We start from the raw sequence: 15,737 nt of genomic DNA, 5'->3' as shown, positions 1-15,737 counted from the left end.
TTTGGGGAAAGCAAAAAACGGGCTTCGGTGTTCCGTGCACATGGTAATGGTCAATGGCTAAGTGTGAAGTGAGAAGTGAGCGGTGATATTTAGCAACAACAGTGGTCATCACAGTGATGGAAGCTCACTTAAAAAAAAAAGTAATTTTTTTGAAGTGCGTGGTATTATTTATAGGTTATTCATTTCATCATGCGTCTCGCTAGCCAATCACAGTACTGAGCAAAGGGTGTGAATAGAGTCAGCCAATCACAGTACAGCGAAAGACACATTTTCACGGCGGTCTTTTCACGACAGTCTCCACTTATAGGAGCGGCTACACCGCTAAAAAAAAAAACGGGTATGGCTACACTGCCATCTATCAGGATATTTTGGAGCACTTTGTGCTTCCGTGTATTGAAAAGCTTTATGGAGATGCTGACTTTCTTTATTTTATAAATAAAGTGGATTGGATTGGACATCCTTTTCCAGCAGGACCTGCCCACAGTGCCAGAACTGCTAGTAATTGGTGTACTGACCATGGTATTACTGCGCTTAACTGAGTGACCAGCCAACTGGCCTGACCTGAACCCTGACCTGACCTGTTGTATTGTCAAGAGGAAGGTGTGAGACATAGACCAACAATACAAATGAGCTTACGGCTGCAAGCAAACCTGGGCTTCCATAACACCTCAGCAGTACCACAGGCTGATCACCTCCATGCCACGCCTCTTTTCAGATGGTCGACATTTCTGTATTATAAATCTTTTTGTAGTCTCATGTAATATTCTAATGTTTTGAGATATGGATTTTTGATTTCCATGAGCTGTATCCCATAATCATCAAGATTAAAACAAAAAAAGGGAGACATTTTTGAATTATATTATAATAATTCATAAAAAAGGGACAAAGCCCGTCACTACCGATATAAAAGTCACTTATAATAAGAAGACCTGGCAACACTGATCAACATGCCACAACTGGAAACTCCACCCCTTTAGTCCTTGAGGGTGTTCCAGGCACAGATATAGAAACCTAGATACCTCATTGGCCTCTGCAGTTCATTGGAGCTACGTGCTTGGTATGGTGGCTGCCATATTTCCGGGGGGCACGGGCACTGGACAATCACAGCGCGTTGACTACTGGCCAATCACAGCGCGTCTTTTCCAGGACTTGTCAGAATCTAGTTGTCCCGCCCCCACCTTCTCATTGGCCTACTGAACGCCCCCTTCTGTGACATACGCGGAAATTTCCAGCTGCCCCCCAGAAGTGGAAGTGCGTCCACCATACACACACTTTAGAGCCAGAGGAGGCGTCTACCTTTATATGTCTATGGTTCCAGGGGGTCCCCAGCTAAATGATTGATACAACTGGAAACTCCACCCCTTTAGTCCTTGAGGGGGTTGGGGTCCCCAGCTAAATGATTGATATTTAAGAACCACATGGACTCTTAGGGGTCTGTAACTCTCAGTCAGAATTCAATTATCATGGAGAATTTTGCTATGTAAATTAGGGTTCCAGTGATGAAAAAAAAAATCAAATTAGGTGTAGCCTCTGTTTTTAGCTGTCATTGGTTGGTAGGCTTCTAAACTGTCCACAGCCCACCAATGAGACACGCGGTGAGTAGACGGAAATTGTGCCGTCTCATAATGAGCATTAGTGATATGAAGTTAAGGTTGAAAAATGAGTTCTGCACTGATGTGGTGTGTTCATCGTTTCCATGGACACATGCTGTGAAAATGTGATTATTTGACCTTTAAACACATTTTGGAGTTATATTTACTACGCTGATGCCCGCTGGGAATGATGACCGTTGTGAACGCATGCACCTCCTGTTAAACAATACCCGTTGCCATAGTACTTAGTGCAGTACCCATAGAGCACTGAAGTCTGGCGTAGTACGCATCCTACCTGGGTCACCCCCCCCCCCCCCCTCCATTCTGAATTCCCATAGACGTGTTTAATATCGCGGCATATAAGAACTGTATTCCAAAAATAAGCAAATGAGCCCGACGGCTTGACTCATATGGATATGAAGCATCAGCTGACGGCGAGAAAACGTTACCGCCTCCAAATTAATCACTTTTTCGGCTGAAACAGACGGTATAAAATATCAGTGACTGACTATCGTAAACGATACTGACAATATCGCCGGGACAATTTGTTTATTTCAAGACCACAATTCTTATGAGGCGATTCTAAGGTGACCCAATGCTATTTTCCATAGAGAAAATACTTCTGTGATCCAGGGGCTGAGCGAGTGACGTCAGGACTTCGGTACTCTATTATCACAGTACTTGGAGGCCAGTCTGTGACGTCAGTACTATGACATCACATTGATGACATCAGGGATCTCCATATATGGGCATATATCATGTATGACGTCAGACACCAGCTCTGTTCAGCCTATTTAAGATGCTGCGGGGAGAGGAACTCTGGATGTCCATTTTGTCCTGAAGAACAGACGCCGCTTGTTTGAGAGTCCAATGACTATGGCCAAAGCTGGAGCCACCTTTGATCTGCTTCTCGATAAAGCCACCAGTCAACTTCTGTTGGACACAGACTGGGAGGCCATCCTGCAGATCTGCGATTTAGTTCAGCAAGGAGACACGCAAGCCAAATATGCAATTGGTGCCATCAAGAAGAAACTGAAGGACAACAATCCACATGTGGCCCTCTATGCACTAGAGGTCCTGGAGTCTGTGGTGAAGAACTGTGGCCAGACGATCCGCGATGAGGTGGCCAGTAGACAGACCATGGAGGAGCTGAAGGATCTACTCAAGAAGCAGACAACAGACCCCAACGTCAAGTTTAAGATCCTGTACCTCATCCAGGCCTGGGCACAGGCCTTCCGCACTGAGCCCAAGTGCAAAGTGGTCCAAGACACTTACCAGAACCTGAAGAGCGACGGTCACGTCTTCCCCGAGTTTAAGGATAGCGATGCAATGTTCTTTTCAGCAGAGAAGGTCCCGTGCTGGTCCGACGGCGAAACCTGCCACAGGTGCAGAGACCAGTTTGGTCTCCTTATAAACAAGAAGCACCACTGCCGTAACTGTGGTCAGGTCTTCTGTGCCAAGTGTTCCTCTAAAACAACCATCGTTACAAAGGTCGCCGCCGACAAGGAAGTGCGCGTGTGCGATCCCTGCCACGAGCTTCTGAACTCCCCCAAAAGAAAAAGCAAAACGAAAGCTGCCAGGGGCAAAGGCCCGGATTTGAGCCCCACGCAGTCTCAGGGGGAAACTGCGCCGTCGGCGCCCTCCTCCCAGAGAAGAGACGAGCAGCTACAGGCCGAGGAGGAGCTTCAACTGGCCATTGCTCTGTCCCAAAGTGAGGCGGAGGAGAAAGAGAGGATGAGGCACAAGTACTCGTACTATCCTAAAGCTGAGCCCACATCATCCCTAGCGGTCAGCACCCTCTACTCGTCCCCTGCGAATGCCTCGGCTCCGTCGGATGAGGACGCTCACCCAGAGCTGGCTCGCTACCTGAACAGGACCTACTGGGAGAAAAAACAAGAAGACGCCTGCCGGGGTCCCACCCCCTCCGCCCCCGCTCCTACGCCACTGGCCGAGCTCTTGCCGCCAGTGGACGGTCGCGTCCCTCATCAGTCCGACAACGTGGCGGGGCAGCAGCAGTACCGGCGGAACGACGACGGGGCGTCCGAGGAGAACCACCAGCAGTTCCTGAAGGCCCTGCAGAACAACGTCACCACCTTCCTCAACCGCATCCGGAGCAACCAGAACCGCGGACGCAGCATCACCAACGACAGCGCCGTGCTGTCGCTCTTCCGGTCCATCGACGACGTGCACCCACGGCTGCGGGACCTGCTCAACCAGCTGGAGGAGAAGCGGCTGTACTACGAGGGCCTGCAGGACAAGCTGAGCCAGGTGTTTGACGCGCAGGCGGCTCTCAACGCCCTGCGGGACGAACACAGGGAGAAGGTGCGGCGCGCCGCGGAGGAGGCCGACAGGCAGAGGAAGATCCAGCTGGCACACAAGCTGGAGATCATGAGGCAGAAGAAGCAGGAGTACCTGGATATGCAGCGGCAGCAGGCCATCCAGCGTATGCAGGAGGAGGAGAACGAGAGCCGGATCCGCCTGGAGATGCAGAAGCACGCCGTCCAGATGAGAGCCCAGATGCCCGCCTTCACTCAGTCCTACGGCCCGATGCAGGGTGGCGGGGTGGCGTACCCATCTTACGCCACCGCCATGCCGGCTGTGGTGTGCAGAGAGCTTGGTGGGTACATGGTCCAGCCTGGCCAGACCGGCGTGCCCGGCGGACAGTACCAGGCTACAGATGCCAACATGGTTGACGCCTACATGCGCCACACTGCAGGCGCCACCAATGGGCAGCCTGCTCCTCCGAGTCTGGCCCCTCCCCCAACCGTTAACCCTGCCTCCTCCGGCTACCAGCCCGCCCCTCCACAGGGCTACCTGGTCTCCGAGGGCCAGAGGCTTACCTCCATGCCCCAGGCGGCAGCCCCCGCAGATGGCACAGGCTACATGGGATACCAGCCGTTCGGCATGCAGGGCATGAGGTCAGCCTTGCCAGGGCACGACGCCGTCATACAGGGCATGAGGTCAGCCTTGCCAGGGCACGATGCCAATGTGATGATGGCAATGGGCCCGGGCTCACAGCACCTTACGTGCGTGGAGAAAGAAGCTCCCTCTGGTGGCCACCGGCAGCCACAGCAGCAGCAGCAAACCCCCCAGACAGAGGCGCAGCTGATCTCCTTTGACTGACCCTCCACCTGCAGGGTCCTAGTGCCCTAAGTACTCTAACCTCGACCTGCAAGGCTCCAGCACACACCAAACTTACACCGTTTTTCTTTCTTTCTGTTCTTTCCTGGAACAGTGAACAGTTAGGAAAGTAAGGAAGAGTAAGTAAATGAGGAAAGAAAATATATGTTACAAACTGAAGAACTGAAATAACGTCCGTCTGTCCGTCCGTCCGGGGCTAATTTGGCAACTCACTACGCTGATCAGAGCCAGATGTCTTGTGCAAACTGCCGTATATTTTTTTACTTTTTTTTTGCGTGACTATTTTTCACATTCCGTGAACCATATTTGTATGACAAACATGATTTCAGACAGTCACATTGAAGCCCTCTGGTCTTTTTGACATTTTGTAAGTATTGATTGGTTACGTTTGGTTTTATACTTGACAATACGGAGGGAGGAGAGAGAGGGAGAGAAGAGACGTGTCTAATGAATGGTGTGGTGTTCTCCATTGTCTCATCCAACTCGTCCAATTTCAACCTAATCTCTTCATTACCTCCCAGGTCTGACTCTTGTCAGGGGCACATGCGGCCCCCACCTTCACTTAATGCGGCCCGCAGGTTAATCTCGGAATACTAAATATACTATTGATTTCAGCTGTTACAATTCCAAACATGCAAACATGAACCGCTTTAGTTACTTCAGTCTACCGTATATTGGTAGCTTAATGACTAGTATTAAAATTATATTGACGTTTTTATGTCCAATGTATTTGTATTTTAAGTTCAAAAGGTTAACATAAATAACTAAATGCATTTGAAATTAAATAAAAATGTTACTTTTCAGGATTCCAATTCAAAAATAGCAAAAAATAAATCTGGATTCCAATTCAAAAGTAGCAAAAATAGCAGATCTACAAGCTCAAAACGCGAAGTTTTGCTACTTTTGCTGCTAGTGTGGAAATATAGTGGCCCTTTCCATCATCAAAGTTGCCCACCCCTGCTCTATGGGTATAGAACACTGACACACAGATCCACCCACATACTGTATAGACTCCAAATGTTCCATCACTGATGTCCATCTCTGTAAAATAATTAAATAAAATAGAAAGCTTTAATTTTAGTTACATCCCATAATATACCTGTTTCACTTTTCGTAACAAATGATCAATTATGGGAGGATTAGGCTTCATCCAATTAATAGTAAAATGCAACCTACAACAGAATATGCATTATGTAGCAGTGTTCAGTTAAACAATGATGATTAAATTGTAAACTTCATATCAATCCTCACTGATACTAAGTTTACAGAATTTAGGGTCTTAGACAAAGCTCAGGGTGAAGCTGGATTTCGTTTTTGGAAATACAAATATTCTTTCTTTGTTGACAAAGAAGGATTTGCTTCGCAACTTTTTTATCAGTTATTCATTATGGTGATATTCTATGCAAACACATCCTCCTTTAGAATGTTAGATTATGTTTATCATACTCTACGATAAAACAAAAAGGTTTTCGTACACACCACTGCATGTTGGATGAGAAGGTTGGTTGATCTTCCCGGCAAAATCACAGAATGGAGCATTACTATATTTTTATTCATTATAAATTAAGCTGTGTTGCACGAAATGCCTTCTTATAATGTGTTCCTTATTGACTCCTAGGCCGACTGGTGTTTTTAACCTGAGATCAGATGGAAAGTTCTTTATTTCTCAACATCGTATAGTCTTTGGTGAAAGTTCTTTTAATGCGTTTGTATTTTCATCTTGGTGTGAGCTACAGAGTCGCCTCAAACTGGACTCATCAGCATGGAGGACAGAAAGACTATTTGATTTATACAGTATAGTCTAGTAGTGGAGGGAAGCCGGGCAGGGAGGGTGATCTTTGTCACTGCACTATCCAGGCTGGGGCCGGCGTCTGTCAGTGGGGAATGTGTTTCACGGGAGGAGTAGGATGGGAGGCTATGTCCTCCCGTTGGGGGCCCCTCACTGGCAGGTGAAAAAGTAGTTTACAACGGCAATGGTAAGCAGTGGGAGGAATTAATTGACATGACGACTACGTTGGGAGGAAAAAAAGGGTTACAAATAATTGAAAACTGAGAAAAAAAGGTTTTTGTGCAGTTAGAAAAAAATTAATGGGGGTCAACTGACTGCAAAGTGTACTGTAGGGAGGAAGATGAGAATTGTTATATCAAAGTGTTTAACAAGCAATTGAAGGTGTGGAGTTCATATAGACTGAGCAACATGCCATATACTTCCTGGCAAAAATGTATGAATCCTTTACAAACAAGCTACCAAAGACGAACGTCCTCTGTCTCTGCACTTCTATTACATCAAGAGACATTGACACCTGTCAGTCTGAAAACCGACTGGTGTTATAATTGGTTCAACTGGTGTTATAATTGGTTCAACTGGTGTTAAATTACTTATTCAGTTGCTGTCATGGCTGCCAGTTCCCATCTGATGTTGTGTGGGAGTTCAGACTGGTCCAGACCATACTGAATAACTGCTAGCTTACATAACATCTTCAAACCAGGATTCAAGTCTAGCATGTAAAGGTCACTGGGTTTGTCTCTGTATCCTCTAAAGAGGATGATACGATCTCCCACCATGCAACAGGACATACTGTATGAGACATCCATGACAGGCATTTCCCCTTGGGCTCAACCTTCTTCCAGGAGAAGGTCTCTGGATTTAATTTCCACACATAAGTGAAGTCCTCGTTCAAGTTGTTGCCACCAAATATGTATAGCTCTCTATTGTAGGAAAAGGCTGAATGACTCCTGTGTCTTTCTGGAAGACGCTATCGCAACAGCCAGCAGTTGGTCCCTGTGTCAAACACTCTGATGATGTTGTCCTTTACCGCATGACCCCCAAATACAAACATCTTTTCCCAATGACGGTTGCAGAGTATGGCAACCGTGAAAAACGTGGCGGAGTGCCTGTGGTGTTGATTAAATACCAGACCATTGTGGTGGTGTCCAACTTATAGATGTCATTAGTTCGTCGATCCAGCTGGTTGTATCCTCCATAGATATACATGACTTCCCCAAGCCATACAGCGGTGTTGCATAGATCTCCGAAGCCTTGTGAGGGTATTGGGATCTTAGCGTAATTAGATTTTCAATTGGAATTGACTTTAAAGAAAGCATTGACCAAAATCATCGACGTTGAATACAATAGAAACTGCAGATATGGCTCAAACAAGGGGATAAATTCATTCTACTGCTATGCCACCACAATGTGGAATGCCCTAGTGGTGTGTTCTACCGTGTTACGTAGTGTACAGTGCAGATTTGTTTTGGAAAAAAGCGTATACAGTCTACTAACCATTTAATCCATACCACGACCACGCACATGTCGTGCAGGGAATGATTACCGTATACCTCCGGGATAAAAAACGAAAACACACCACTGCAACAGACATAAAAAAGTGTGAATCCTTAAGTGGGGCGCATGCTACCATTTTCGGTGGTCACCTTATCACCGCGGTGGTGATAGGGTGATAGAAAGGGGAGGCATGCGTTAATCCGACAGACCTTTTCTCTGACTATGTGGCATCCGCGTGCGGTTAGGGTTAGGGTGTGGGTTTGGTTCGGGTTTAGTATTGGAAACGTCGGAGCGCTGCGCTGTCGGAGGAATGCGCTGTCGGACTAACGTACTGCACCCGATAGAAAGAGCTCTCTCTATCGTAGAGAGTGCTCTATCACCTAAAAGGTGATAGGGTGATCACCTCATTTGGTAGCATGCGGGTCCCTTTACTCTCCTTCAAAACCGCTCTAAAATAGCACACAGGTGGCTGCAATAGACCATATTGACACGGCGGCCATGTTTCTATTAAGTCAATGAAGTGCCACCCCGTTGCCACAGCAACGAGGTGGCACTTTCAATGTTAAATTCCAAAATGGCCGCCTTGTGAATATGGTCTATAGGCTCTATTCACAGCAGCCATATTATAAAGACATTCACAGGTGTTACCAATGATACTAATGAAGGCTCTGTTCCATTCTGGTCAAACATAGTCAGAGCGCTGATGTTGTGCATGTTGGCTCACTGGAAACACTCTGCTACACCAGTGGGTCTAAAGTTGGGGTCCAGGGACCCTCATGGGCTTCCAAATGGCCCCTTACAGGTGTGTAACTCTGAGAGTGTACAAATGGAACCAAATGGACCCGTAAGGGTCCATTTGGTTCCATTTGTACACTCTCAGAGTTATGGGGGTCGTGGAAACCACTGTGCTAGACTAAATGGAACAGAGCCTTCATTAGTATCATTGGTAACACCTGTGAAGGAAGTGATAATATGGCTGCTGTGCATAGAGCCTATTCGGAACTGGCCCCTGTAAAACATTCAAGTCTATCATCAGAAATGCTACCCCCAATAAATTAAATAATAAAGGGAAAGGAACAGCAGTACTATACAGGTGCCGCTTGTTCCACATGGAACTACAACCAACAACAAAGCAGACATAGTTTACAATATGGACATGGCACAAAGCACACAGCATGTCATCAACACAATATAATGCACCACACCATCTACCAAATGTCACAGGTAATACAATAGGCAAACCGATACAAGGATTACCTTACCAGAGAGCTCTTAATAAGTTTACACACAGGATGCCTCTCAAGGTTTCACACAGCAGCACAAGCCCCCTGTCTCCACCTGTAGCTGTTATAACAATGACATCAATGTCATACATAGGTTACACACAATGCTACAAAAAATCATATAAAACTACAGAACATATATCACCTCTTGTTCAACTTTGCACATACTGTACATAACTCACATTTCTTCAGTTTAAATGCCTACTTTACTGAAGAGGCCACACCACTGACAGACCTGACAATATAAAAACATTTACTCATTGTAGACCATATAAATCAATACAACAGTAAATGCGAGGATACGATACAAAACAAGCAAACAGGTTTACCAATTACCAGATCAGCAGCTGCACCCAAACACTCCCGCTCGCACAGTGGTGGAAAGTAACGAAGTACATTTACTTAAGTACAATTGAGGTATTTGTACTTTACTTTACTCATTTCCAATACTTTATACTTCTACTCCACTACAATTATTTGAAAACTTTAGTTACTAGTTACTTTGCAGATATAAATTATGATATTATGAAACATACATTAACTACTTTAGCCCTATTTTATACCTAGGCTATTTTCAAACATTTTAGTACTTTTAATTTTGGTACTTTAAGTACATTGCGATACCAATATTTTAGTACTTTTACTCAAAGTACATTTTTAATTCTGGACTTTTACTTGTAACAGAGTATTTCGAAATTGCAGCATAGATACTTTTACTTAAGTAAAGAATTTGAGTACTTTTTCCACCACTGCTCTCACAACACACTACCGGTCAGTGTTGTGTTCTAGTTTTTTCTTGAAGGTATACTATGATTATTCCCTGCCTCCCACACGCACGGCATGCGTGCGTCTATAATTAATTAAATGTAAAACATTTGCACGCGCGCTTTGTGTGGCCCACAAAAATATGTAATGTGTAAATGTATTTATTGTTTTGCACCCACAATCTGGATTTGGAGAAGTGGACTCAGTGACCTTAAACTGGATGAGGCCATAGACGAGCACAGGAGGTGGTGGAGCTTACCTTGTCGATTGCTACATCCCACCATTTCTGAGCTAGTTCAACACCCAGTTCCTGCTCCCAGGCCCTTGTTTTGTTGGTGGAGTGTTTTTCCAGTGACATGATGGTAGAGTATAACTGGGTTAAGGTGGAAGGTAGCGAACCACATTCCAATGACTCGTTATCCATGAGTAAAAGTAAAGGGGCTAACTTAACGTGGAATTTCTTTTTTTTTTTAATCCATCAGATCCCGGGGCCTTATCGCTTTGTAGAGACATGATGGACTGGGTAACCTCCTTGATACTGAGTGGGGAATCAAGGTCATTTGCATCATGGGAATCCAACAAGTGTGTCTCCAGTTCTCCAGTAAAATGATTTGAAAATGTTATTAATCTCTGTGGGGTCAGAGACCATGTTATTTAAGGGTAAGCCGGTGCATCCGGCTTTGTCGAGCGTCTACACAAACACAATTGGCCCGTGTTCGGTGGGAAGGAAGCCGGGCGGGGAGGGTGATATTGGTCATTACACATACTCCTACGGGCTGAAATGTGTGTGGGGAGGAATCAATAGACAGGTTTCCTGTTAGTAAACATGAGAGGAATATGACCGCGCAGATGCGGGGGAAGCCTATGGGTGCGTTTGGAAATTACGCACCGGAGCACACTCGCCTATTAGTTTGTATTGGCCAGTGCGCTCACTGCCGCTCAGGGCTGTATTTTCGAACGCGCCTTACCCCCAGGCATGCGCAGATTGCGCATTCTGCTCTGTGATGACGTCGCTCGGAAACCTGTCTATAGGCATAATGACTAAATTGGGGAGAAAAGGGGGTAAAACGTATTAAAACAAATAATAATAAAGTCTGAGAATGTTTTGGACATGATGATGATGGAGACCTATGTTCGGAGCTAGAACGGTCCAAGACCGAGTGAATTGCACAGTTTAAGTTCCCTCCAAATATTAACCGGTGAGTGTTTCATGGCGGAATGCTCCCCAGCACCTTCCTGGCAAATCCAGCATCATCAGAGTTGGGTGTGTACAGTATATGTTGACCAGTAATACAGGCGTGTGACACAGGTTACCAGTGATTATTAAGTATCTCCCATTTTTGTCTGAAATAACATTAGTGCTAGAAACTTGTATCCTTTTACTAAACAAAATTGCAACCCCTCTGGCTTTATTGTTAAAGTCTGAATGGAAAACCTTGCGAAACTGGGAGTTTTGTAATCTTAAGTGATCTTTAATACGCAAGTGGGTCTCTTGTAGAAATACTACATTTTTTCAAATGGGAAAAGACCCTTGACCTCTTAACTGGGTTGTTCATTGATTTAACATTCCATGATAAGTGTTATCATGGAATGTTAACGTTACCAGTGCTAGTCATCATCTAAATTACTAAGCAAGGAAGAGAAACAGAACGTGACCAAGCAGTGTCATTAAGTTGACTAGCCAGCCATCTGTATATCCGCATATCTTTTCTAGGGCTACTAAAAGGCTAGGGCCCACTCTTATCAGGAGCTACTGTATGGCTAGCACATCTAGAGAATATAGGTGATGACAGACACGGTAGAACATCTTTTCCAGTAAGAACTGTCTGTCATAAGGGTTAACATGTCCCTTGGTCTCACCAACACATTGGAAGCCCAACCGCTGGTAGAGCTTGTGTGCAGACAGTGAATATGCCGTGGTTCCTAAGACCACAGACGAGTACCCACGAGCTACAGCGAACTCCAAAACCTTGCGTCCCAGTGCCCTGCCAACTCCACGGTGCCGATGTTGCCGGTCCACAGACATACGACACAGCTCCAGATCACCACTCCTCTTCAGATCGCCTACAGCTGCAACAGTACCCACAACTCTGTCCTCCTGTACTGCTACCCACATACAGGAGTCTGAAGTGGGGAAAACGGAGTTAGTACAGCAGCTGAAGAGATGAAGAAGACCGAAATGTAGTAGTAAACTCATGATTTCTGTGGTTCACAACGCATGGAGAGGTGGCAGACGTTAGGCCAAACCATGGTGCTTCTGGTGACTGTTATTGTCCTTATAATGTATGAAGCACCCTTCATTTTTCAATTATTATTTTAAGCAACTTTGTAAGTGTGTGTTTTAAGAAGGGATTTAAAGCAAGGCAACATTCAGCAAAACTAATCTCCTCAGGCAGGGAATTCCAAATTGTAGGAGCTGTAAAAGATCCTCCTTGTGTTTTTTTACCTGGTCAGTATTGGTCAGTATAGTTAGGTAATTGAATGGAACTAAACTACACTAAATTATATTTCAGCTAACAAGTCTACCCTGTTTAAGCTACAGTAAATATAATGTAAAAAATGTGTGTTCAGTGGCTATTGATGTACAACAACCTGGTTACCTGCTGATTTGATGTAGAACCCCTCAATGTCAGCCATATCTCCCTTCCTGGCGTGCTCCAGGTAACGATGGGCAACCCGTCTGCTGCAGAAATACCTCGCACACAGGACAGCAGGTGGAATGAGTCCTGTCATCAACCATGACATGGTGATGACAAAGCACACAACTGCAAACGGAAAAGTTAAAATTGATTGCAATTTTTTTTTTAAATAGCAAAAATAGCAGATCTACAAACTCACTATGCATCACACAGCGAGTATAAAGGGGTATATAGAGTATAAAGTGTATAGGGACAGGATCTCTACTCTTCTCTACTCTATGCAAACATGGATACATGTGTATGCAGGTTTTGCACATACCCTTGTTAGTGAGTAAGCACGTGTTTATGAGAATAGCAAAAATGTGTGCACACAGGCCTGTTTCGTAGCATTACTCCTTGTGTGCCGTGAATAAGAATATCTGTGTCTCTAGTGTCTATACACACAATTGCTATCCTTGCCAGCCCCACCGAGGGTGTACGTGTTTGTACACATACTTAAGCCCTCCAAATGTTTATTATCCCCTCCCGGAGGCTGGAAGGGCCAAAGGCGAGGATCATTTTCACTCAGTGTGAGTCTGTCCATTTGTCTGTACTTCCTGACACAGAGGAGTCAAACAGTCAGAGTTGAAAACAACACATCTAAACCCGTTGAAGTGAACACAGGATCTCCTCAGGGCTGTGTTCTGAGTCCCTTATTGTTCACTCTATATACGCACAACTGCTCGGCCATGTTTAAAAGCAACCACATAATAAAGTTGGCTGATGAGTAGCAACTGGCCCCGAGTAGCAACACCAGGCATCACAAAGAAACAGCGTCTCTAACCTTTCTGTCAGCTGAAGAGAGTTGACCTTCCCATTCTAGCCCTGACCATGTTTTACAGAGGTACCATTAAGAGCCTTCTCACCTACTGTTTCACCCGGTACGGTAACAGCACAGCTGACGAGAGAACACAGCCTAACAGGACTGTGAGAACACCCGGAAAGATCATTGGTAACTTGCTGCCATCCCTGGTATTTTTGACCATTTTCATGTTTTCTGTGACACTTATTCCTACTCCCACAAATATTGTCCAAAACTCACACAAATTGGTACATATTATCTTTGGAGCCATGTGATCAAGATGTATCAGTAAAATTTAACAGATTCCACTCCAATTGGCTATGACTGCCTTCCAAATTTCACAGGCCTGGGGGGGGTCTTTCTAAGTTGCTTATTGTTTATTACGGATCCCATTTATTCCGTAATAAACATTTATTCCTCGGCCTAGTGGGAATGTGCGTGTGAAATCTCACGGAAATCGCGTTCATGATTTGAGGCATTTTGTTGAAAACGGAGTAATCCTGCAAACTTTGGAAGCCATTCTTAGCCAATCAGGATAGAATATAGAAAATTGGACTGATCCGTGTTGATCACATGACTAAGAGATACTGTGTACTGATTTGGGTGGTGTTTGGATAAAATCTGTAGGAGTACTGTCAAAAAATGTGTTTTGCAAAAAGCGGCCTCCTGGTGGCGCTATAACAGGCCCATGTGAAAAAATTGGGGTAGAGATTCTGCTCTGGCATCCAGGGAGTGTGTGTGCACAGTTTCGCTGCGATCAAGCCAACAGTGCCAGAGATTAGCTGTACACAAAATGACAGAATGACTGACGGACGGACGGACGGACACACGGACGGACGGACAGGGGGTGAAACATACTCTCGCCATGCCTTTCGGCCTGGCTGAGACAATAAACCCTAACAACAAAGTATGAGTCAATAACTTAACAATAACAGGAAGATAAATTGACTATCTGAGGAGAAAAGTGTCTATTCTGTTAAGATTATACAATGACTATAAAATTCTCTTTTTTTTTTAAAAAATATGAAATTAAATCTTACTTGTTATAACAGCATAGAGCAAAATACTCTCAGGGTGGTGTCTCAGCCCCCTGAAGGCCGTGTCCGGTATCATCTCCATCAGTCCCTCGTAGAAGATGCGCTGCACCTCTTGATTATCGCCCACTTCAAACTTGCGTACAAAAACAGTGCTCGTTTTGAGTTCGGTGTCACATTTGTTCTGTCCTACCCTCTGTTCTTTTTCCTCCATGACTAACTTTTTAATACCTTCATACCTTAACGTCAGTTTGTATACGTCTGTCAGTAAGACCCTCTCCAGATAAGGTCCCCCAGCTGATGTTTGCAGGCGACATGGGGTAATCATCTGCTTAGAAAGAGAGAGGGGGGATCTATAATCCCTAGGTGGGTGTGACCTGCAAAATGTATCTGGCTGGTCAGGATATTCTTGCAGAAGTGCATTCCCTAAGAGTCTCTCTCTAACTAAGGGTAATGAGTGATGGTTTCAGTTGAGTCGCACGCGCGGAGAACATGATGACACCAGGTAGTATCACACGACAAGCTCTGAAGTTTAATACACACACAGAGAATATATACAGTATTGTACAGTGGACACATGATGTGACCAGAAGAACAAGAACAGAATGGATAGGAATAGAACATGCATCTTGTGTCAGTGTGCACAGACGTCAGACTCTCTGATAAAGTAGTTGATGGTCATCGTATCACGGATATCAATATGCTTACGTAGATGCACATGTGTGTACTGGGTCAAGCAGATAAAGGTCATAAATCATGACAAGAAAACAAAACAAGAACATTTATTGTGATTGACTGACATTCCAAACACACAACACACAACACACAATACACAGCAGTGACTGGTCTAACATTCCAAACACACAACACACAATACACAGCAGTTGTGATGAGGCTATTTTGGATGGATGGAGAGCAGTTCTTGTGATGCAATAATAGGCAAATATTTAATTAGATAAAAAGCATCAACAAATAGAGTACTAACCCATGAAAAAAAAAGTGACATGATTATGGGATCGGTTAGATGCTATATTTAGCTGTGATGATTTGTCTCACATGAAAGCGGTGTGGTACACACAGTTTATTGATCTGCGACCTGTCTGTTCAGAAAGGCCTTTAAATACCTGTGTCACTTATGCCATCACTTCATCTCTGCCTC

The 15,737-nt window shown here is 44.9% G+C and overlaps 2 protein-coding genes across 2 annotated transcripts; one reads left to right on the top strand and one right to left on the bottom strand.

Moving 5' to 3' along the window:
- Positions 1-2,468: 2,468 nt before the first annotated feature.
- LOC311044879 (hepatocyte growth factor-regulated tyrosine kinase substrate-like) lies at positions 2,469-4,715 on the top strand (the record flags this gene model as incomplete). The annotated part of the gene is made up of 1 exon (XM_084056690.1): positions 2,469-4,715. One exon carries the CDS (start codon positions 2,469-2,471, stop codon positions 4,713-4,715), a length of 2,247 nt encoding a protein of 748 aa, XP_083912816.1.
- Positions 4,716-11,814: 7,099 nt separating this feature from the next.
- On the bottom strand, positions 11,815-14,792 carry LOC311044878 (N-acetylaspartate synthetase-like; the record flags this gene model as incomplete). The annotated part of the gene is made up of 4 exons (XM_084056689.1): positions 11,815-11,834; positions 11,925-12,188; positions 12,665-12,790; positions 14,585-14,792. The coding sequence occupies 4 exons, from the start codon at positions 14,790-14,792 to the stop codon at positions 11,815-11,817; spliced, it is 618 nt and encodes a 205-aa protein (XP_083912815.1).
- Positions 14,793-15,737: the final 945 nt, after the last annotated feature.

The sequence above is a fragment of the Gymnoscopelus microlampas genome, assembly GCF_963454915.1.
Source record: "Gymnoscopelus microlampas genome assembly, chromosome: 5".
NCBI classification, from domain to species: domain Eukaryota; kingdom Metazoa; phylum Chordata; class Actinopteri; order Myctophiformes; family Myctophidae; genus Gymnoscopelus; species Gymnoscopelus microlampas.
This window is presented reverse-complemented; position numbering and strand designations above follow the sequence as displayed.